General features: G+C 51.5%; 7 protein-coding genes and 3 non-coding genes across 10 annotated transcripts; 4 read left to right on the top strand and 6 right to left on the bottom strand.

Moving 5' to 3' along the window:
* Window positions 1-6: 6 nt before the first annotated feature.
* BO94DRAFT_531052 (CoA-acylating methylmalonate-semialdehyde dehydrogenase) lies at window positions 7-2,396 on the bottom strand. The gene is made up of 3 exons (XM_025610813.1): window positions 1,502-2,396; window positions 794-1,431; window positions 7-738 (listed from the first exon to the last, which is right to left on the bottom strand). The coding sequence occupies exons 1-3, from the start codon at window positions 2,247-2,249 to the stop codon at window positions 322-324; spliced, it is 1,803 nt and encodes a 600-aa protein (XP_025471906.1). The 5' UTR covers window positions 2,250-2,396; the 3' UTR covers window positions 7-321.
* Window positions 2,397-2,781: 385 nt separating this feature from the next.
* clxA (calnexin) lies at window positions 2,782-5,274 on the bottom strand. Its single transcript, XM_025610812.1, has 5 exons — window positions 4,902-5,274; window positions 4,560-4,842; window positions 4,376-4,506; window positions 3,655-4,308; window positions 2,782-3,601 (listed from the first exon to the last, which is right to left on the bottom strand). Exons 1-5 carry the CDS (start codon window positions 5,025-5,027, stop codon window positions 3,107-3,109), a joined length of 1,689 nt encoding a protein of 562 aa, XP_025471905.1. The 5' UTR covers window positions 5,028-5,274; the 3' UTR covers window positions 2,782-3,106.
* Window positions 5,275-5,645: 371 nt separating this feature from the next.
* mde1 (methylthioribulose 1-phosphate dehydratase MDE1) lies at window positions 5,646-7,039 on the top strand. The gene is made up of 4 exons (XM_025616942.1): window positions 5,646-5,815; window positions 5,888-6,104; window positions 6,172-6,647; window positions 6,707-7,039. Exons 2-4 carry the CDS (start codon window positions 5,970-5,972, stop codon window positions 6,816-6,818), a joined length of 723 nt encoding a protein of 240 aa, XP_025471904.1. The 5' UTR covers window positions 5,646-5,815; window positions 5,888-5,969; the 3' UTR covers window positions 6,819-7,039.
* Window positions 7,040-7,306: 267 nt separating this feature from the next.
* On the top strand, window positions 7,307-9,792 carry BO94DRAFT_531047 (sorting nexin 1). Its single transcript, XM_025610811.1, has 6 exons — window positions 7,307-7,449; window positions 7,511-7,570; window positions 7,642-8,120; window positions 8,177-8,557; window positions 8,610-9,212; window positions 9,270-9,792. Exons 1-6 carry the CDS (start codon window positions 7,416-7,418, stop codon window positions 9,414-9,416), a joined length of 1,704 nt encoding a protein of 567 aa, XP_025471903.1. The 5' UTR covers window positions 7,307-7,415; the 3' UTR covers window positions 9,417-9,792.
* Window positions 9,633-10,422, bottom strand: BO94DRAFT_531046 (mitochondrial 54S ribosomal protein bL31m). The gene has a single exon (XM_025610810.1). The coding sequence runs from the start codon at window positions 10,327-10,329 to the stop codon at window positions 9,841-9,843; it is 489 nt and encodes a 162-aa protein (XP_025471902.1). The 5' UTR covers window positions 10,330-10,422; the 3' UTR covers window positions 9,633-9,840.
* A 128-nt stretch (window positions 10,423-10,550) lies between these two features.
* Window positions 10,551-11,783, top strand: BO94DRAFT_620619 (flavin reductase family protein). Its single transcript, XM_025616941.1, has 2 exons — window positions 10,551-10,774; window positions 10,839-11,783. The coding sequence occupies exons 1-2, from the start codon at window positions 10,717-10,719 to the stop codon at window positions 11,591-11,593; spliced, it is 813 nt and encodes a 270-aa protein (XP_025471901.1). The 5' UTR covers window positions 10,551-10,716; the 3' UTR covers window positions 11,594-11,783.
* An 862-nt stretch (window positions 11,784-12,645) lies between these two features.
* On the bottom strand, window positions 12,646-12,749 carry BO94DRAFT_t56. The gene has a single exon. It is a non-coding gene; the product is annotated as a tRNA-Ser (tRNA).
* Window positions 12,750-13,972: 1,223 nt separating this feature from the next.
* BO94DRAFT_t55 lies at window positions 13,973-14,076 on the bottom strand. Its single transcript has one exon. It is a non-coding gene; the product is annotated as a tRNA-Ser (tRNA).
* Window positions 14,077-15,065: 989 nt separating this feature from the next.
* Window positions 15,066-15,169, top strand: BO94DRAFT_t69. The gene has a single exon. It is a non-coding gene; the product is annotated as a tRNA-Ser (tRNA).
* Window positions 15,170-15,791: 622 nt separating this feature from the next.
* On the bottom strand, window positions 15,792-19,285 carry BO94DRAFT_508125 (putative ubiquitination network signaling protein; the record flags this gene model as incomplete). Its single annotated transcript, XM_025609650.1, has 2 exons — window positions 17,168-19,285; window positions 15,792-17,101 (listed from the first exon to the last, which is right to left on the bottom strand). Exons 1-2 carry the CDS (start codon window positions 18,903-18,905, stop codon window positions 15,792-15,794), a joined length of 3,048 nt encoding a protein of 1,015 aa, XP_025471900.1. The 5' UTR covers window positions 18,906-19,285.
* Window positions 19,286-23,119: the final 3,834 nt, after the last annotated feature.

Below are 23,119 nucleotides of genomic sequence, written 5' to 3'. Positions count from 1 at the left end.
GGCCATCTGGAGAACAGACGGAACGAAGACTCTGTGTCCCAACAACTTATAGCCTCTTCATCTAGTTTTATGATGGCGAAAAACCCATTCATCACTGCGTGGTTAGTCTGGGGGTTTGCAATTGAGTCAATTTGTACGTCCATTTGGCTATACCCAACACCCCTTTGAAAGAGTAGCAACGCTGCGCCTGAGGATTGAACTAAGATGCAATGGCAATTTGAAATTGGCACTCAAAAAACGACATCCAATTAAACCCGATAATTTAGCTAAATGGTATAAATCTCATATTCTGTAATCATTTTCTTTCGTCGGGCAATGACCTTACGAGTGAGTAGGCATCACCACGTGGGCCTTGGTGCTGATGGCATCCTCACTCCGCCACAAGCTGGTCACCGTCTTCTGCTGGGTGTAGAACTGCAGTCCAGGCTTGCCGTAGAAAGTGTTGGCACCACCACCAGCAATACTCTTCTTGTTGCCGGTGAAGGAGAACATGGGCAACGGGACAGGAATGGGCACATTGATGCCAACCTGGCCGGCTTCGATGTCCTTCTGGAACCGGGAGGCAGTAGAGCCGGAGCAAGTGAAGATGGCAGCACCATTACCGTATTCGTTCTTGTTGATAAGCTCAATCGCATCATCCAGAGTGGGCACTGAGAGGCAAACCAGGACAGGTCCAAAGATTTCCTCCTTGTAGCATTTCATCTCTGGAGTGACGTTGGTGATGATGGTAGGGCCGACCTGGAAACTAGTGATTAGAATACATGCCCTATCTAACATTTGGGAGGGGGCTTACAAAGTTGCCGTTGGGGTACTTCTCCGGCTTGTAGCCTCTACCATCCAGCAGGATGGTCGCACCCTCTTCTTCGGCGCTGGCGATAAGGTCTTCGATACGCTTCTTGCTTTCAGGGCTGATGACGGGGCCGAGATCAGCACCCTCTTCAAAACCGCCGTTAACATTCAAAGCCTTGGCCCGTTCGGCCATCTCAAGAAGCCAGTCCTTAGACTCGCCAACCATGACCACTGTGCTCAGGGCCATGCAACGTTGGCCAGCAGCACCAAACGCCGCTCCGACGATGGCGTTCAGGGTCTGGTTCTTGTTGCAGTCCGGAACCACAGCAGCATGGTTTTTGGCACCCAGGTTAGCCTGGACACGCTTACCGTTGGCAGAGCCCCGAGTGTAGATGTACTCTCCTGCACGGTTGCTGCCAACGAAGCTGATGGCCTTGATGGCGGGTTCGTCAAGGATAAAGTCGACTGTCTTTGCGGCACCATGGACGATGTTGATGACACCGGGAGGGAAGCCAGCTTCCCTGGCCAGCTCGGCCAGGATCATTGCAGCACCGGGGTCCCGCTCAGACGGCTTGAGGATAAGACAGTTGCCAGTCACGGTAGCGACGGGAATGCACCAAAGGGGAATCATTGCGGGGAAGTCTGTTGCGGGCGGTTAGCGTCGGAGAAAGCCAGCGTGGACTTGCATGACCATGCAGGCAGGACCACTCACTGAAAGGACAGATGGCTGCAACCACACCCAAGGGCTCTCTGTAGCTCCTAGTCTCCATGTCCTTGGCAACTTCCAACACCTCCCCCGTTAGCTGGGTGGTGATGCCACATGCTGTTTCGGCAACCTGAAGACCGCGGAGGACATCGCCCCTGGCATCGGCGAAGGTCTTGCCCTGCTCGAGCGTGATGGATGCGGCAAGCCGGTCCCAGTTCGCACGGATCAGGCTAACAAACTTGAACATGATTTGCTGTTTGGCGATGACGCTGGTAGCCCGCCACGCGGGGAAGGCCTTCTCGGCGGACTCGACGGCGGCCCGTAGTTCCTCATCGGTGCTTTGCGGCACCCGAGTAACAAGGTTGTTGGTAGCAGGATCATGCAGGTCGATCCATGTCGAAGCCGTGGAGGTCACAAACTGATTGTCCAGGAAGTTGGTAGTGTCGATGGGGTTGGCAATGGGAGTGTGGTCCGTCGGGTACTCGGTGGCGGTACTAGCCGCGGAGGTGGTTGCGGGGGTGAGCTGCTGAGCAGTGGCGTGGAGTCGACGGGTGGCGGCCATGGGAGCTGGTGAGGATGTAGAGAGCTTAGAAGCTGTAGATGAAGATGAAGCAGATGAGGAAGACAAGATAGCAGTCGAAAGACGGCGTGAGGACGAAGCTGCAGCGACTGATCTGGCGGTGGCCACGACCGTGCGGGGAGATGCAGCGCGGAGAGCGGGGATGGACCGGGCAAGTGACCGGCGGGCGGCCATGATGAATGAATCAGAGAATGAAAGGGATTGGGAATAAAAAACACCACGTAGGTAGTACAGAATATGGGGAATCCGTTCAGCAGAGAGAACCGGGGAGCATTCCAGGTAAGATAGGAAGCAGGGAGGGAGGCCAGAGGATAAATAGAGGAGGCCGGGGCAGCTGGAGTAAGGTACATCCACTCTTCCTCTGGACCCCCGTAAGGTACGGTCCCAGACATTCCGCCGAGGTTATGATAACGCTCGGCGCCACCGGCCAATCATGCGACCAACCGGAACGGCCTGCCTGATTGGGCCAGATCTATGTTCGTCTTCTTCGTCTTCAGCGGAGCTTGGAATATGATTCCAGATGGTATTCCCCGGAGGGCAATATACGAATATGACCTGAATCTCAATCAGTCGTGGGCTATGATCACACTGTCCACTGCCCATTGCCCGAGTCAATCACTGCACTCCTACGCTCTTGGGTGGCCTACGCCGATGTCGCCGCAAGACTGGTACCCCAGACGATCCGTCACAAAATTGTGACACCGCTTATAATCGGGAAACTCTCGAATTATGAACTAAAAAGACCAACGGTACTTTCTGCAGCTTGGCTACTTTACACGTCTTGCTCGCATTAACCTCCTCCTCAAAACGCCACCAACTGGAGGTCTGGTTCTCCTCTTCTCGGCAGCTGATACAACCCCCTGCCTGTCTGTCACCTTAAAATCAGAATGAATCATTGATTGAACGCTGCAGCAGAGGTATAAAGTTGAAACACAATGTGGTTTAGGATATCCCTGGTTTGTTTTTTTGCTCCTTTTCGCTTTTGGATGTCTTCTTCTCATTCTTCCCCTATTCACTATGGCTGCGCCAGTTTACTCGGCAGAGGACCGGGTAGTGCGCTTGGTAGCTCCACCCTTGCCAGTATCCGCGGAGGAGCTGGAGGCCTCACCAGTCTTCTCCTTGGTAGCTCCGGCAGCCTCCTTGCCCTTCTTGGCAGGAGCAGGAGCCGGGCTGCTGGCGCCAACGGCTCCAACGATGACCAGAACCATGGTAACGAGAAGAGCAGCCAGACCACCGGCCACATCGGGAACCTGCTTCACGGCGTTGATGGGGTCCTGCTTGGAGAGGCGGACGAAGTTGTCGACCTTCTCCTTGATGTGGCCAATGGGGTTCTCCTTGAAGCTAACGCTGGGCTCGACAACCTTCTCCTCAGGCTTGGGCTTGTTGGCTTCTTCCTCAGCCAGCTCAACGGGGTGCTTGACATCGAAAGTCTCCTTGCGCAGCTGCTCAGCATCCTCGGCGGAGTGACCAACGTAGATGTTGTCGAACAGGATGTCATTCTGCATGGTCCAGATCTCGAAACCAATCTGTATGATCATTAGTCGCGGAAGTCAGAAAACTGGTGGAGAAGTGGACTTACAGCGCCCATGGCCTCGAAGTTAGAGGGAGTCTTGTCCTCGAAGTAGGCGGGGTTGGCGATCTTGCGAGGAGCCCAGATACCCTTGTAGGCCGGGTTGTCAATCAAAGGAGCGGACCACTTGCCCTTGTAGTCGGGGTTCTTCTTCATAGGGGCGGTCCAGGGGCCACATCCAGAGGCCTCCTGGCACTTAGGGTTGGGAACGGTGGGGGGGACCCAGTCACCATCCTCCTCATCATCCCAATCCTCGGGCTTCTCGGCCTCGGGGTCAGGAATGCTGGAGGGCTCGTCCTCAAGCCAGTCTTCGGGGATGGTGGCCTCCTCGTCAACGATCTCGAAGGGAGCCTCCTCGTCCCAGTCCTCGGGCTTCGTAGCCTCAGGGTCGGCGATCTTGGCCTCATCAACCCAGTCGGCAGGCTTCTTGTCCTTGGGGTCATCGATCTCCTTCTCGGGGTTGACGGCAGGGGTGAAGTCCTCGAGCAAGTTACCCTCCTTGACGGACTCACCATCAATCAGGATCTGGAAGGTTTGGTCGGGGTTGACGACCAGGGTGTAGACGGAGGTGACCTTGGAGGTACGGGCCGCAGGAGGGGACTTGAGGTGTTTCTCCTCGTACTCGCCGGTCTTGGGGTTCTTGTGGCGGAAGATGAAGTGAACCTAGTAGAATATTGTCAGCTCCTGCTATAGGTTCCAATGCTCGGCAACGCGTTTTGCAAGATCGTACCTTGTTGGTGGCACCGCACTTGTCGGGACCGAACATGATCACGTAGGGAGACGAGTTCGAGAATTCGTCAAGGTGAAGCTGCTTGTTGTCCTGGAGAAGCTTCAGGTAGGCACCACCGCAAACGAGAGAGTCTAATACCACTATTAGCGCCCTGCGCGTATGGGTGTCGAGTCGCGTTACTTACTCTGCGGCTTCACCTCGTACTGGACAACGAGAGTCTTGTCCTTGTTGTCGATCTTCTTGGGGAACTTAGCCGAAATGGCGTGATGGGCAGCGACGTTCTTGACAACGAGACCCTTGTCTCCCTCGATACCCTTGAGGACCGAAGGCTCCTCGACAGACCATTCACCAACATAGGCCCAGTCTTCCTCCGACTTGGAGTCCTCCTTCTTCGCGTGAGAGGGAGTCCACCGGGAATCCCAGTCATCGGTGAACTGTTCCAAGAAAGGAGCCTCGATGGTGGTGGGCTGGAAGCGCGCAGTTAGCAGGATGCGACGACAACCTATACCGGCTGAAGATTACTCACGGTGAAAGTAGGCTTCTCCGCCACGGAGGTAGTTTCGGGCTGCTTCTCAGTCTCCTCAGCATGGGCCATGCCCATGATGGAGGCCGAGGAGACCAAGGCAGAAGTCAAAGCCGCGTTGAAACGCATGGTGGATGGCGATTGGCGCTCTTAAACCAGAACGTCCGGGAGGGTTTTCAAGGGAAGGGAAGAGGAAAACAAACAAGGCGAGCAAGCGCACCAGCAATTGAACCTCCGGGGATGGAGATGGTGGGGAAGAGAGATAAAGGCAAGCTCAACAATCAAGTAGCTGCACTGGGAATGGGGAAGGGGAAGGAGAAGAGAAAGAAAGGAACCGCTGGTGTGATGGTTATATAAGAAGACGCAAGGCAATGCATGAAGCTGGGAAGTTCAAGGTGGCCTCTTCCGCTGCCGCTGCTCCTTGGGGTAAAGTCCCGCCTGCCCGATCTGGTTAGTCGCGCTTCTCCAATGTTCTGCGGATGCAAATCGGTGCAAACCGCAGCCGCTGATTTGGTATTTGTCCGTCTCGGTATTATTACTACGATCTACTAGTAGATACAATGTAGAGCATGGCCGGCTGGCATTACATTTGATCAAGATTAATCAAAATGTCCGCTCCATTCACTCCAAGGATCCTTGCGCCCAAGTGCAACCAACAGATAAAAAGATCCGGCCCGGTCATCCTGCTCGTTCTCCATCCAGCACGGTGCTTGCTGGCTTTCCATCCGAGGCACTAGATTCTTCTCTACCTTCTCGGTCCACCAATGGCCGGCGATGGCGCGAGCACTCCCCGCTACCTTAATGCGTTAGTGAGGTGATTGCTGCTTCCCCTCCCCGCCGCCTGACATTTTTTCCTCGTCCTGTCATACATCCACTGCCTCGCCCGTACGACTTCAGGCTCGGTCATTGCATTCCTAGTATATAGTTCTCTTTTTTCCCATTCGAAGGAAACGAAGGCGCTCTACTAGTTTTACTGATATCCGCGACAGCACCTTGGCCGATCGTCCGAGCTATTCAATCTAATCGACAAAGCTTGCGGGGATCTCACAGCCGCTTGAAAGATCTATCAACATGGCCGAGGAAATCCAGCAGAAAAATAATGACCACTTGGTCCAGTCGGCTGACCCCGAGCACCCCGCCAACAAGATCCCTGACCTTTGTCGCCGGTTCTACAACTGGGGTTGGGTCACCGGCACCGGTGGTGGGGTAAGAATTGTCGCACATCGATCGCGACCATGATTCCTCGCTAATTGATCGTAATGGCTGCACATAGACCTCCATTCGCCATGGCGACCATATCTTCATTGCTCCTTCCGGTGTGCAGAAGGAGATGATGCAACCCGACAACATCTTCGTGCTTGAATTCCCTACGCCCAAGTACCCTCCTTCGGATCGCAAGTATATCCGCAAGCCGCTCAACCTGAACCCCTCCGCATGCACGCCACTGTTCCTTACGGCCTTTGAGCAGGGAGCTGGCTGCTGTATCCACACCCATTCTCAGTGGGCAGTTCTGGTGACGCTCCTGGTTGAGCGCGAGAAGGGTCCGGACGCCTGCTTCGAGATCAGCAACATTGAACAGATCAAGGGTATTCCCCGGGGCAAGGGAAAGGGCATGCTCGGTTTCTTCGATACGCTTAGCATTCCGATCATTGAGAACACTGCGTTCGAGGAAGACCTCACTGGAAGCTTGGAGAAGGCCATGGAGAAATACCCTGACACTTATGCTGTCCTGGTGAGGAGACATGGAATGTAAGTGTCATCTCCAATCATTTACTTGTCGGTGGTGGTAAGCTCATGAATATGTATAGCTACGTTTGGGGAGATAACGTCGCCAAGGCCAAGACCCAGTGCGAGAGTCTGGACTACATCTTCCAGCTTGCTGTGGAGATGCACAAGCTTGGTCTCCCATGGGTGAAATAAATACTCATAAAGAATATTTGGCCTGTACATCTGTCTGCGTGCTGCCTGTGTCGTATGACGCTCGCAGTTTGAGGTCTCTTTTTCCGGAGACAGCCTAACTATGATGACGATATGTATGAAACAAATACTACACTACTACACGAAATACTCGCAGAAACAATATTATTCAGTAGAATGCTGGGGCTGGGAAACCAAAGTAACATGCAATCGGGGAATGCGCTGGTTAAGATTGGAATCCATACCGCGGACCAATTTGTTTTTTTATGTCATTTGTTCAGGCCACGAAATCGTAAGCGTCCGTGCATCTTCCTCATGCCTTGATAGTCCGTATCTAAATGCACCTTTAGGCTCTTGCTGGGTCTCATGTCATAGTTGAATGCCCCAATGGAGAACATTGATCTTGGCGGGGGAACCCTAATCCGTAGTTGGACAACGGCGCGGATCATCGGGCTACGGCAACCTGGTCGCTCGCTCCAACTCCCCGGCTGCGGCCTCTCCCCAACACCTCCCACGATCTCTTGTTTTTATAGCTGATTTCACTCCGTAATTGACCCACTTTGTTTCTCAATCTACCACAGTTCAATCTCGGCATTTCCTATGGATCTCGACGCCGGCGACTCCCCGTGGGGCGGTAAGCAAGCAGGCAGTCACGGATACAATCGCATCTTGCTTCCTCTAACCCAAGCATGCAGACGTGCCTTCGCAATCAAGCAGCAGCCATAATGTTCCACGATCCGAAGCAGAAGAAGCTTGTACGATTCCTACTCTTTTCACCTCTATCAAACTGCTTCTCCACATGCACTAACTTGATGACGGTTCACAGCTCCCGAACAACCGATACAACAAGCTAGCTCCAATGCCCCCCGTTCTCCCGTACGACGAGGCCCACGAGGCACCCGAAGGATCAATGCGCAGGCGACAAAGCTAGAAGCGGTGGATGACTCGTTTGATCCGCTTGGTCCGCTCGGGGACAAGGCCGAGGGCAGTCCTCATGAACAGGCTCCTACCCCGCCCCAGAAGGAGGCCTTCTCAGGGCGCAATGTTCGACCGACATCATCTGCTTCCCAGGTGTCTACTGGAGCTACATTGGCGGATTCTGTGGACTTGGAAGAGGATGGTGCCGGATTTAGAGGGCCTCCGCCAGTACAACCCCCGAGTGATGTGGAAGGGTCGAAACGGCAATCCCAGCCCAGCATCAGCGTTGAAAAAGCTGCGAACCCGACCTTTGAAATTACTGTTGGCGATCCGCACAAAGTGGGCGATCTCACGAGTAGTCATATCGTGTATCAAGTGAGAACCAAGGTATGCTCGCCCTTGCTCCCTGGGCTGCTGTTGGACTCTGCTCATGCTGCACATAGACAACCTCCAAGGCATACCGACAGTCGGAGTTCACTGTCAGCCGCAGATACCGTGATTTCCTTTGGCTCTACAACTCGATGCACAACAACAACCCCGGCGTTGTGGTCCCCCCTCCTCCAGAGAAGCAGGCGGTGGGTCGTTTTGATACGAATTTCGTCGAGTCTAGACGAGCTGCTCTCGAGCGGATGCTGAACAAGATCGCGGCGCATCCTATCCTCCAGCATGATGGTGACCTTAAAATCTTCCTGGAGAGCGAAACCTTTAACATGGACGTAAAGAACAAGGAGAACAGAGAGCCTGATCTTGGCCAAAGCAAGGGCATGTTCAGCTCCTTTGGAATTAACGTCGGTGGTGGCGGGAAATTTGTCGAGCACGACGATGTAAGTTCATCGCTATCTACGCGGTCGGATTGATGTACTGACGGCACGTTAGTGGTTCCATGACCGGAAGATTTACCTTGATGCCCTGGAGAATCAGCTCAAGGCATTGATGAAATCTGTCGACACGGTGGTGGCGCAACGCAAGGGCTTGTCTGAGGCTGCTGGTGATTTTTCGGCATCCCTCCATGCGTTGGCGGCTGTCGAGTTGTCACCAACACTTTCCACCCCTCTGGACGGCCTTTCCGACCTCCAGCTACGTATTAGAGAGCTGTACGAACGCCAAGCCCAGCAGGATGTCCTTACTCTGGGAATCACCATCGACGAGTATCTTCGCTTGATTGGGAGTGTAAAGACAGCTTTCACTCAGCGACAGAAGGCTTTCCATAGCTGGCACGCGGCGGAGGCAGAAATGCAGAAGCGCAAACATAATCAGGAGAAGCTTCTCAGGCAGGGCAAGACGCAACAAGATCGTCTGACCCAGGTCAATGCCGATGTGGCGGATGCCGAACGAAAAGTTCACCAGGCGCGCCTGTTGTTCGAGGATATGGGCCGGCTAATGCGAAATGAGCTACAGCGATTCGAGAAGGAGAAGGTTGAGGACTTCAAGTCTGGCATTGAGACCTTTTTGGAGAGCGCAGTTGAAGCCCAGAAGGAGGTAAGCAACTACATGCCCCGACACCATTGTCCTAGCGGTTACTGACAGGTCTCGCAGCTGATTGAGCTCTGGGAGACGTTTCTCTTGCAACTCGATGCGGGCGAAGAAGGCAATCCTCTATACGGCAACGTGGGAGCGAGCGATGCTGCTGCGCCGCCTGCGGTCGAGGGAACTGCCGAAGCTACACCGACCGAAGAGGCATAGGCATCTGTACAAAAGAAAAGCAACGACTCGTTGATGTCCCATCCACCCTCCCCTTGCATTCCTATCCAACGTTAATTGTCACTCCGTCTACTTACTGTGAGATGCAGCGCACACTTGTTTTATCTTATGGCGAGTCTTTCCCACGTATGCAATCGGAACCCTATCTAGCAGCGTCCTGATATCAATGGTCCCCAATGTGGTTCCCAATGTAGCATTTAATCCTTCTACCTTGTTTGTTCCCACCAATTCAACGCCTCGGTTAGAGGCCATACCCTGGAAGCGGGAACCACCGATGCTGAAACTCCATTTGAATGGTATGGTGTACTGTACATAAAGCTGAACAAGATCTGTATCGTATAACAACAACATCGAACGAAAATCAATGAAACCCCCTAGCTCCCATCCCCATTCTAGCGCAATCCAATTAATTCTTCTTGCCCGGCTGCTGCTCCTCCTGGCCGAATGAACTGATCAGATCCAGCAGGTTGTCGTCCTCTTCTTCAGCGGCAGCGGCCTCCGCGGCAGCGGCCTCTTTGCTCTTTTCCGGTTGGTCCGTCTTCGATTCTGCTCCCTCCACGGGCGTGTTCACGTCCCAGCTGCGACCAAACTTGGCTCGGAAGGCCGCCAATCGACCGGCCTCATCATCTTCGACGCTCTTCAGCTTGCTTGAAGTCGGGTTCCAGAGCAGGGTGTTGCGCGTGTCACGGGTCGAGCGGTAGACGGGGACAGGGGAGGAAGTGCGATGAGTGAAGGTGCTACCATCGGTCATGGTAATCAGCTGGGTGAACTGGTAGGGGCGCTTGGGACGGCGGAGGAGAGTAGCATGTCGGCATTGCGAACAGATGAAGGTGGTGGAGGTCTGGACGCGGACGGTGGTGGCCGCGCTGCGGCGAAGAGGGGCGCTGAGGGACATGGTTTGCAGCCCGAGAGGAATTGAGAGGACGCCGGAGGGAGATCTGGATTGGCCTGGGAGGTGGAATTGGCTGGCTCGAGACCGGAGATGCGATGCTGCGGTTCTCTCCCTCTCTGTCTTTGGCCGACAAATTTGGGCGGACCGGCGGGATTATGTCAGCATCCCGTGCTGCTTTTTCTCGTCGCCGACTTGCAATCGGCCTGCATTGATCCAACGTCTCTCGTGCTCCGGTCCGGTGGCTAGCATGATTACCTATTGAACCGCTACTGGTATCCCGTCTGGGTCTTCATGATGACTTTGGAGGGCTCCGAGTGTCTTTTCTCTGCTTTCCTTCTTGTTCTCTTGCCCCTTTTTCCGTGAGCTTCGAGCTCCGTCCGCTGCGGGATAATGCTTCCGTACTCTCGAGCTATGCTTGCGGTCAGTCGGACGGCGAGCCATTGCACAGGTTAGTCCGGTCAATCACACGCTTTTGTAAGTGTACTCATCAATCTAATTGATCTCGTCTAAAGGACAATGTGCGCCTCTCATCCGAACGGCTCTCCGATCCGGACTACTGCAATCCCGCAGAACGGTCACCAACTTCGCCCCGAACACTAAGATTCCCTCCCAATCCGATTCAGCAGGAGCTCAGCATGCGAAGAATGAGACCCCCTCCGTGTCCGACCAGGTCCGTCTCTTGATGAGACGAGTCCCCTACCCTGTCGCCATCATCACAGCCACGGATCCCCACGGCCCGGCAGATAAGGCCTTCCGAGGAATGACCGTCTCCTCCTTCAACACCGTCACCCTTAGTCCGGAGCCTGTCATTTCATTCAATGTGCGCCGGCCTTCTGAGACACTCAGCGCCCTTCAATCATCGAAGCGCTTCCTCATTCACCTTCTGGCCCCCCGACAAGCAACGGCTACCCTCGCTCGGGACTTTTCCAGAGGCAATCATAACCTGTCCCTCTTGGCCGGTAAGAGCGACTATGAGTTCGTTTCGCATGACCATTCCATTCGCGGCGATGAAACCCCCACCAGACCACTGCCGCTGTTGCAGAGGAAGCAGGGCAGTGGGTCTGCGGACTCGGAGGACTTTCCATTCGTGTTGGAGTGTCAACTCCATCCACAGGGAATACAGGTTCATGACCATACCATCGTTGTGGGAACTGTCGTTCGAGCGCTGTCTGGACAGCTACCGAGTCTTGATTCGGAAACTAAGGCTGCAGACCTTTGTCTGACTTATGCCAATACACATTTTTGGGAAATGGGCCATGAGATATGAGAGGCGTCTGCCCGCCGTATGGTTTGACCTTCTTGGAGCCGAGATAAATACTTTGGTGCGGGCTAAACGACAACTAATCTCTAGAATTATGGTAATTGACATATATCACTTATCTTTGTAGAATATACTTCACATCGTGGGCTTTACAAGAACCTCGTTGGCAATGTCTTCGTTGTATGTCCATAGAAACTCACACAATAGTCATCAGCATATCCAGTCTTCTCACTCCACTTAAAGCTACATGCCCTTCAATTAATAGCTGCTGCAATGTATATTCAGCCCTACGTATATGATACTGGTGAGTGTATCACGGTAGTATCCTTGTAACGAATGAATCATAGCTCGAGTTGAATAGTATTGGGCCATCGCAATTGCCGAACTTCTCTAAAAATACACACAGGCAATGAACACCAGAGCATTCAAGTGAATCTTTTTCAGGCCAGGAGGTCAAAATAACACCATTCACACTAAATAAGCTTCATATGTCAACGGATGGTCACTACAAACAGTATAGCAGGTTGCGAAAGATTACCCTAAGAAGGACCTTATATATTGATATCAATATTCATGCATTGAATAGTAGCTAGAGTTTACATGTTCAGTCCAACTATCTACCACAAACCCCTTCGAAGTGCACCGTATAAGTGGGATATCTGGCCTGTATACAAAACATATCTTGGGGGTTTCTACCATTGCTGTTTACCTCCAAGGCTGGGTAGATCATGACTTATTGAAATGCAATGGACGTAAATGAAAGCAAGCTGGCATTGAATAAGGAATACAAAGTAAGACATCTGCAGAATATATACTCCATGCTTTTTCAGTAACACCAGTGCAGTCGCAACCAACCACTTACTCAAATTCACCGATGCGCAAACATTCAGCACGGGGAATTAGGGTTCTTCGGAGAAGGTTACTACTGCATCCAAGACAGCAGGGCCCCTTCCCTCCCAACATGGGGAATCCCTTGAAGAAGCCCAGTACATTGTAGAGGAAGCAAGAGGAGTAGACAGTATGTCTCCGTACAAAAAAGCATAAAAAATAGAAATATGCGACACCTCTGGGACTCGAACCCAGGCGGGCGAACCCACAGGCTAATCAGCTAGTACGGTGACGTAGTAGCAGGCCTGCGCCTTAACCACTCGGCCAAAGTGTCTAATCGATGTAGTTTGAGATGTTTTGTAAATTGATCAATTTCAATTAAACTAAGTATATAGTTCCAGTAGCACAGGTAGGAGTCGGAATTGGACTATAGCATGCTCTGTGTGTTGCGCGAGGTCCTTTTTATATAGATAGTCGCCGGGGTTTCTGGATACAAGAAACTTCCCTGTAAATCCCATCGTTTTATCGTGGTTTGGTTACGTGGTATTATTGTTTTAGGTCTCTATGGTATACTTTCTTACCTTTTGATGGTCTGTGAGAGGGTTGGGTAGCTTGTAGTTAAATAAGATGAGTAGCTTTGGCAAGAGTTATTTTACTGGATAATAGCTATGTAGCTATTGATAAGCTACCACTGTTTATATGCTTTGTCGGTTCATCGTCTTCATATCTCTTCTCTCTCCTCCCCAGAAAGCTAACTAGTCTGGCCGGGTCCAGCCTTTACATACTTCTCTGACTTGGCACCCTCCGTGTGAGAAATCCTGGCTAGAGCATACTCATCCTATACTATGATATCATTACTTCATAGTCCTTTTCCCTCCCTGTTTTCCACGGATAGAGGTGTTCAGGACACTTGCTAAGAACATTATCTCCTATCCCGTGGTGCCCGCAGACGACAAATCATTGCGAAACGTCATGGTAAGCAAACTGTGACTCTCCTTCAGAAACAGGTAGTCAAACGCTTATTAAGGGTCATATCTAACATGTTCTAATGGTTCTTTCAAGGACTCCTAAAGGGCTTTACCGGGTATTTAAAACACAGGGCCTGGATTCACACATGACATTGCTTGGACTTGTAATCTACACGTATTGTCCTCCACCCTCTCAAACCCTCCCCTTACTCATCTAACTCAGGCAGTGATTGTTGCAGAGTCTAAGTCATGTCATGTTATGAGTGTTCAAAAGCACCAGTCAGAAGTCGGGGCTTTGAGAATTGACAGGCTGGCTGGGGATATAATCTAGCACCAACTCGCACCGCAAAAAATCACATAGTGTGTATGAGTATAGAGGACTTACATGCACACTAGGCTGATGGGAGACAGAGATCCTTTGGCAGTCTGCTATGGTACTGGATTTGTGTTCTAGGCCTGGTATAATTCGTGATTGGCCCAGAGTAAGTATCCTAGTAGTATTCTCTCTAGAGGTTGCTCATACGTTATGGTATGAACCGTCCATATCCACACTATCTCTCTCCCGCATATGCCAAAAAATAGAAACATGCGACACCTCTGGGACTCGAACCCAGGCGGGCGAACCCACAGGCTAATCAGCTAGTACGGTGACGTAGTAGCAGGCCTGCGCCTTAACCACTCGGCCAAAGTGTCTGATTGGTTGATGGTCGAGATTCTGTTTTGGCAATCAATCCCTAGATGGTAATTAGGGGAATGTAGATGAGGTGGGGAGGTTAATACTTTTTTTGAAAGGATGCCCTGTGATAATTTATAGAATTCAGTAGGTTACTCGGTGATTTATTGAAAGCTGTTTATGAGTTAGGTTTTACGTAGGCTGTCTCTTGGACTAAGTATACCGGATATTGATGTGAATGCACTTGGTGGGTGGGGAGTACTGCTCGTTTGGGATAATGACATTGGCAAGTATGTAAGGTAACATGACTTTGGGTACTACTGTCGGATATTATGTAGATATTAGTACCCTGTATTATGTCTGAACTCGGTGGTTCTATGGTAATCTGCTCGTTTCGAGTAGAGCGGAGATATCTAGGTATGAGCAGGTTGTGTTAAGGTCCATTTGCAGGAGCTGCCAGTCAGTTTCTGGATTGAGGCAGTGCATCTCTCATAGGTTCATGTAGTTCCAAGTTTAATCATGTTGTGTTGCATTTTCTTATAGGATTATGGTAGGGGTGTGAATGTATGTCTGTGGGAATGATATGAGACACTATCAAGACGTATATAGGCCTAGTCACTGATGCTCTCACCTTGGTGGTAATACTAATCGTGAATGTTGAATGTCAAATATTGAATATAAAGAGTTAAGTGCTAGTCTCACTATTAAACAAGCAGTTAATACACCGAGTCAGTCCCGACGCCACATACTATTCAGTATCAACAAGTGTAGGTTCAATATCCAAGCCACACAAACGAAATAATTCAAGCAAATGCTCATTATTGAATTCCTATTCCCTCGTTAATCTTATTAGGTCTAGCAATTGCCTTTATCGACAGCGAGGTAAATAAAGCAAGTCGTAAAGTAGGCTAGTCCCCCGACCCTGGCACCTCGAGGCAAATCTCCAATTACATTGATCTCCTCTCCAATTAGCTGATATTCTCCTTCTCTGCCCCCTTAGCCATGCTTAGACACTTTGGCCGAGTGGTTAAGGCGCAGGCCTGCTACTACGTCACCGTACTAGCTGATTAGCCTGTGGGTTCGCCCGCCTGGGTTCGAGTCCCAGAGGTGTCGCTTACTCTTTTTACTATTTTTTGTTCCTGGCACATATATACTGATAAATATGGGTGGATAGGTAGGTGGAATAGGATGATCAATGGTTGCGTTGTTCCAACTTCCAACTGAAGCCTGAAGTCCCGATCTTTGAGGCTCGACCGGTCTCTCAGTTGTTCAATACACCCGGGAAAGAAACTGCACATAAAGACTGCCTCGTTGGTTGTAAGCTGTGTATGAGCCGTTCGGGGAGATTGTATATTGGGACCGGGGCTCTTTCAACGGGTTCTAGGAGATAGTCCTAGGGTCGTGCCTTGTTGATTTGCTACCATCTCTGCAGAACGGATGTACTACATTACGAATGGAAAAGGTTCGGCAAATTATGAATAGGCTCTACATATGACACAAGATTTGTTTGTTCACAGGCGATGGAATACCTGGACGAAGCCGCACGGCTGCGTGGACTCGTCGGGGCTGATCCGTGTCTGGTCCAAAGCACCCGGGCCAGGTAAACCACCATACAACCTTGAGTATCACGTCTGAAGATGAACACTACCTAGCAGTAACCGGAACCACACGCAACCAGGAACACGCCGGTTGGATTCCCTTAAAGAACCCATCAAGACTTGCCCCTCTACCTGGCCTAGTTGCCCTTACCACCTGCTGAGCTGGGACTGCCACTTCCACTGCCGCTTGCACCGCTGCTCCCGCTCCCACTGCCACTGCCACGACTGTCCGTCCGCTGAAACGGGGTGGAGATGGGTCTCATGATTGGGTTTGGAGTCACCCCCTCAGAGCCCGAATCCATCCGCTTCTCGGCGACCGTGTCGGACAGATCGAGCTGGAAGGGACCCCGACGGTTGGAGTCCAAGAAATCTGCACCGTAGAGACTGCTCCGCGCGGATCGGTTCGAGAAAGACCGGTCACGGTAGGTAAAGTCCGTGTCGAAGTAAGTGCCGGTGTTGCCAAGAGGAGAAGTTGGGAAGTGCTGCAAATATGGAACCTGGATCGGGCTGGCCGGGCGAGACGAAATGGCACCGGCCGGGGACGACGCATGCTGCAGCGGACTGGATTTCAGTGCGGGGAAACTCAGTCCCAAAAGAGATCGGGTGCTGGGCGCAGTCGTCGTCAAGGACCCCAAAGACATGCCGGACGTCTCGGTCAGAGAATTCGTGCCCGGCAGGTTCCCTTCAGGAGTAAGCGGGGCAGAATCCAAGAGTATCTGCTGCTGCTGTTGAATGGCTTGCTCAATAGCCGCAGCTTGCTGCCACAATTGATTGGTACGCAGTTGATAATCCTGTACAGAATGGCTGATGCTCGTGAATTGGTCGTTGAAATTGGCCTCCAACTTTGCCTGGTCTTGTTCCCTAGCAAACTGTTCGGCAGCACGACGTTCCCTCTCGTTGAGACCTTGCGCATTTGCAGAGACAATCCGCTCGTATTGCTCATTGACCCTTGTGCGACGGCCCTGAAGACGTTCTTTTCTCTGAATGGCAGAGTTCAACTCCGACTCCAATGACGACACCTCACGAGCAACAGCAGACCGCGCAGCAACGAGCTCTTCCTTGGCCAAGTTGAGTTGTTCCAACTCTTGATCGAACTTGGCCTTCTGGCTTGTCCATTCCTCAAGCTCCTCCTCGGGAATATTTTCCAGATTGTCGAGTTGGCTTTCGAGGGCGGCCGTGGCTTCTTCGGTTTGCTTGATGTTTCTTTCGAGCTGCAGCGAGCGCTGTTTCTGTCGGTTTTCATCGGTACCACTTTGCAGACGATGGTTGTAGTTATCCAGCTCTTTCTTGATCTTCGATATAACTAGCTTGTGGTCGTTTTTAGCTTTCCTTAACCGAGCACGTTTTTCATTCAGCTTGACCTCGGCATTGACGATCGAATTCTTGAGAGTGGTGGTTGGCGACGACGGGCGATAAGACGGTTGTGGCGGAGTGGGGACTGAAGAGACTGTGGGTGGCCAGAATGAGACAACTGTTTTAGACAAACTGAAGGCCAAACGAGGTATTCCCTTACCTTGTTCCGCGTCAGTTGCAGCAGGAGTCTTGACGCTCATGACACAGATCTCTTCATCAGTATCGGTCCGCATGAAGGAGCAAGTGTAGGCACAGTTAGGAGCGAGCCCTGAGACCTCACCCCGCCAGTGTACCGTGTTCGACCCTTTGGGGGCATCCTGTACTTTGGTGATAGTTGCGGTCGCCCACAATGCGCCGTTGACACAGACATAGAAAGGTTCCGTTTCTTCGTTGCCCAGACGCCCTGTTTCACAGACTCCAGAGACAGCGGGATCATCAAGTGAGGCAAAATCCCCCGCGGCAAACTTGATAGTAGAGCTATCGACTTCGGTTATCCAAACAAGTCCATCGTCCAACGAAATGCCCTGAAGATCTTCTTCTGTCATCGTAAGCCCCCTACCAGTCTTGTTCAAAGCCCTAGAATGCTCATATTCCCTCATCACCGTCACCTTCGTGCTCGCGAGTGCTGCCCAAAAGGGTTGACGGCTCCGGACCTGGTTGGCCTGCCTTCTGCGTTTCTTTGCCGAAATAAGTCTATCTCTGCCATCTTTATGGGTTGCGGGCGTAACGATTTGGCCATCGGCACCAATATAGGAGGAGACGCTAGCCCCGGACTCGAAGGCGGAATCAATTTGTGTTTGCGATCCGGCAGACGCTTCGGTATCAACGCGCTTGCCATTTCGAGGTGGAGCCGGAGAACGGTTTTTGGCCATCGATCTTCTCGCCATGGCGGTGCCTGCCTGTGCCAGGATGTGAACCGCAAGAAGGCTGCGCATCCAGCTTGGAGAGCTTTGTGGTTCCGTGCGCCGAAACTCGGGCGGCATGAGATGCGAGTATTGCGATAAGAGATCGGGCGAGACTATCTTTGCGGAGAGCAGGTGACCTAGAACAAAATCCTGTATACCTTTACTGCGGATAAGATGTAATACGAGAACAATGCCAACGCAAAGGGCATTGACCCCTCCATTCTTTCCCGACCCTCCTCCACCTAGCGTGATGGCAACTTGCACGTGAGCGAGATCGAGCGCAAAGTTCTGCGCCCATGTCCACATGAAAAGACCCCAGAAAAGCAAGCAGAACCCATCCATGGCGATCATTGTACCGAGAGATGGTGTTCCGGCAGGACCCTGGAAGATGTCGAAGTTGGATGTCAAGGAGCCAGACGATGCACCGCTGGGAGGCATGAAGGTCAGGGAAGCGAATAGGAACTGAACCAAAGTGAGAACCATAGGCGGCAGCTGCAGGAGAAAGATGAGGATGGCGATGGTGTCGTACATCGGGCAAGACTTGAGGATGGTCGAAGCTAGCTGGAGTGGATTGATAGAGCTCGACCTCTTCGAACCGGTCGCCGGCTTCTCCGTCCGACGCGACGCTTGGCTGGCGAGTGCGCCATTTTGGGGCACGGCGCCATTCGTCTGCCCATAAGACATGTCCGCGTTACCCTTAGCATAACCGTTTAACAAGCCACGCCCGTTTCCATCCACCTTCGAAGTTTCCGTAGTACCGTTGAGTTTGTTTGCTGTCGCTTGCGTCGAAATAAGAACCGAGTCACTGGAAGAGCGAGATGCGGGCCAGTCGACTTGAGTGGAGGGACCAGTGTTCGGGGCAGAGGTGCCGTTCGAGTTCCCATTCAAATTTCCATTGGATTTTTGCTTGTTCACTTTCTTTCCGGGACCGACGATACCATTCTCATGCCGATTGCTATGACTCTTCCTAGCCGTGGCCGATGAACGTGGCATGGACGAGGGAGCCTAACACCCAGGTCCGAGTCAGCTTGGCAGGGAGGAGCCAAGGACTTGGACCAGGCGAGAATTGAGGACGAAGACAGCGTCGAAAAGCAAGAGATTGGGGAGAAGAAGGGGTGGGTTAGTGGAAAGGAAAGGGAGGGGAGGTAGCACCCAGAAAGCGTGCGGGAAAAGGAATGACAAGAGGGGATAGAAAGTCGGTAAGGTAAGGACTAGGATGAGAAAAGGAAAGTCAGAATGATTCGGATTGGATATGGGGGAGGGTGAGTAAGAGAGGGTGGCGGGGGAGGAAAGAGAAGGGAAAAATGAATGAGGTTTGGTAGACTTTTGGGTCTGGATAGACGAGGCGGGAAAAAGACGAAACGAAAGGTTGGAAACGGATCGTCAGAGGGAAACGCTAAGGCAGCAAGGCGGCGACCGCTGGCCAATACTGCGCATTGCTCCTGCCTCAGGCATTCACACGTCCTGTCACGTACCGTATGTCTAGTTACTTCGCTCGTACGGTACATGACGTACGTCGCACAGCGCCGCCTTCCGGTTGGCTAGTGACTATCGAAACCCATCATTCATTCCTCGACCGATTTTTGAGGCGATCGGGATGGAGGTTGAGACCAGCCACGGAGATCGTTGAAGCCTAAACATCAATGGGGCTATTGCTTACTTCTTCCTTTGATGAGGTCCTGGCGGAGAGTCTAATTGCCCGGATATTCAACGCCCGTGTCCTCAATACAGTCAATTACAGGGGAGATTGACACCTGGCTCTTCAGCCACATCACTCCAAGAGTAAGCTCGCTCGACTCTCGAGGCATCGGTACTACTCAGTAGTAGTATGGGGGCCGGATACTAGCAGCAGCTTCCTTGGAGCGCTTGCTTTGACGGCTCCACCGCCGGGGACCTAAGCCTCCTGTTAATCTTAGTCTTACATGAGGCCACTTGCACCCGCCTTCAGCTCCCTTCCCTCTAACGCACTCAACGATGAATTGCTTGTTGGCATCGCTCGATCGATGAGGATCTCCATCCCAACCAATATAGTAAGATACCCATGTAAGCGGGCAGTGCGGATATTCCGGCGTCAGTTAAGTATACTTGTGAATGGCTATTGAGCTAGCTCTCCGGTCTAAGCATCTGTGGACTGATGGTTGCTGAAAAACGGCCTCGTAAGTCGGGGGGACTACGTGTTCATTCTGGTCTTCCTGCAATGCTGCTGCCATTGATAGGCCCGCGGATTTCAGCGCCATTTAATGTCCGTTTACCCCTCCTTCGCACGCAGTCACCCTACATATCACGTCTTACCCGCTACCCACTGACAAGACCCGGGGTTGCGCTTGATCGGGTAAACCAGGATTAGGACCTAACTAGACAGGACGATCTGGCGATCCCATCCTTCATGGGATATCCTCGTTGTTTGCTGTTCGCGCGCGCGATTCTCCGTACAAAGCCGTGAATAGACTGACAGCCCACATCTTCATCAATCCATTGGCAGTTGACAGTAGAGAGCTGTAGCCGTATCATCCCTATCGCATAGTTGGTTATCTGTTTATCAGCTAGTCTGCGTGTGATATCACGCAGAAGCACGGGGTACTTCATATGCCCTCCGGCTCGTGACTTGCAAGTCAAGATAAGCATATCCTAGCTTTCCAGTCAACGGGTTGTTGGCTTGTCAATTGACACTTGTGCGGGAGGTTGTACAGCTGATAGATAGATGAATGTTTGTAATGACTGTACACATGCCAAGTCCCGAGCAGCAGCCTGCAAGGAGATCATTGTCATGCCATTTGATTCCCGGTCAAAAGCAAGTAAGAAAGAAAAAGATCAGGGAGGCATGGTAGCAATTTGTAAGCCCGTCAGTGACACCGTCAATCTGGGGGATTGCCCATCTCCATCGGGAAATTGTCATCACAGACTGACATCTTGTGGAAGGTCCAAGGCATGAGATTAGATAAGCCCGTAAGCGTAAGTTTCCCGCTATATATAGGTAGTACCGTATTGTACCATGATGCGGTATTTCACCGAACAATCTCCACCCAGGTAACATCATCACTTCTTCGGTTTTCTTCCGGCAGAGCCGTCTATACTATGACGGGATGTCATTTGCCGGATAATCTGGCTGTCACAGGATAATTGGAATGTTCGTCATATGCTTTCTGCTGGGTTGGATGCAGCATGATAGGCAAAGCATCCTAAACCGATTGCGTTGTTCACGGACAAGAAAGATCGACTAGCCTTGGAATCGGATGGATGATCGACCGTTTCTACCCTAAAGTGGACAGTCGCGTCGACTAAATTGAAGGGTTTGCCGGTCGTGCCCCGCCAGCCTTGTCAGATGATACCAGGATTATCCCGTCCGTTGTCGTTGAGGGCTGTAACGACAGGGTATTGGACCCTTGATGCTAGCAGTAATACGGAGTATAACCAGATGCAGATACCAGTTGGTGGAGGTGCAGATTTTCCCATCTTATTACACCCCCTCATTCAGCACCATCATGAAATCCTACCGATTCGAGGCCATCAGTCCGGGCGCTGGCACTACTGATACCGATCCGGAAAAGCTTCCGATCAGAGACACTAGATGTGGTCTAGAAGAGAGTCTGTGGCGCAAAAGAAGCGGGTCAAGCCGTGACGAACCAACAAATTGCAATCGGATTCCACAGCAACCATGTCTTGTGTTACTGCAAAGAAAGGTGTGCCAGAGGTGTCGAGGTCGTCATCGAGTTTCAGTCTGTGACCTGAGATGAAAAGAAAGACGATCTCCCGGGAATCCTTATCTCTCCGTGCTGTGTATCATCCCCGCTGTGAAGAATCAGAGCCAGGGTAGGCATCACATGGCGGTTGCGGGTCTGAGCTTCGGTAGGTTATAGTTATCAGCTGCCGACAACCGAGCCGAGCCAGCGGCTTCAGACTTGACTTTCCGATTTCCAGAACACCGATGTTCTCCCGTGGTATTGAGTCGATCGGATGATTTATAGGGCGTATGCAGCAGCACTTCCTTGCAGCCAATATGAGTTGCGTCCCGGCGTTTTACTACAGCGATGCTGGCGGCAGGTTGACCGCACAGCATATTCGCTTTGCAAGAAGCCCTGGATCGACCAATGGCAGTTCAACCCAGGATGATTGTCTTGATCGAATATAGGGAGCAGTTTTTGTCCATCGATGACTGTCAGAATAACGGAAAGGATTGCATAGACTCATCTCTGACTCTCATCCTCTTCTCGAACCTCCAATTCACAGGTGAGGGGGATCTTGATATATTTTCTCAAGACAGACTTAGCAGAGTAGAGGACCTGTATTCGTAGTGATTTTCTGCCGCCGGAAGGCTCATGGCGGATATAGTTTTAGCAAAGAATCCACTGCCTTGATCTTTGTCGCTTGCTCTGGATAATTTATTCGTACTATAAGGAAATATAAGCACCCCCGATGGCGTTTCATCGAGCAAACTCAGGATGACGATGACCGTATTCCATAAGGAACAGACACACAGTTATCCAGATTCCTGGGTTGTGTCTCCATAATTGCGCTTGGGACTTTATTGCTAACCTCCCTCTGCTGACAATCTTACAATATCATAAAGGCGGCTTACGCAATTTGCAAGTTGAGACACCTAATCTCTCCAGACCTTATTTGATTCCACACGGAAGACTTCCAGTACCTAAAAGCTAACTAGTCAGAACGATCACTGAACTGGAAGATGCTGGGCGATCCACCAATGACAGGCAAGACTGATTGCCATCGTCGAATTTTCCGAGAGAGTGAATAGAGAGGACAGCGATCCTCATCTTCATTCCTACCATATCATTAGTTACAAACCTCACACCTTTCCGAAGTACCTAGAGGCTTGAACCATTTAGGAAACGTCTTGGGTTACATTTACCACATACCGCAAAGCAAGGGGGAAGGGGGGGGTTGACATTAGTGGAAACATTCCCATCTAGGCCTAGATCATCAGCCATCAAGTCAATATTAGCCCAGACTCATATGGACATGATCCAGCTGTCTCAGAATGACGGTTGCCCCGCATGTCCAGGGGTCATTACAGCATGACCCTTCTATACCTACCCACCCTTGAAACCTGGGGTTCTTGATATCTCTGCAAAGATGCAAGCTAATTTGGAATATCTTTGGTGAGCAAGCCGCACTGGTAAAGTATCGGTTTTAGTACAACCGGCAGAATGTCGTTCCTACATGTGGCTTAGTACTAGTGCAGTTATATT

This window comes from Aspergillus sclerotioniger, assembly GCF_003184525.1.
Source record: "Aspergillus sclerotioniger CBS 115572 chromosome Unknown BO94scaffold_3, whole genome shotgun sequence".
In the NCBI taxonomy this organism is placed as follows: domain Eukaryota; kingdom Fungi; phylum Ascomycota; class Eurotiomycetes; order Eurotiales; family Aspergillaceae; genus Aspergillus; species Aspergillus sclerotioniger.
The sequence above is the reverse complement of the archived record's forward strand: the minus strand, read 5'-3'. Positions and strand labels throughout refer to the sequence as shown.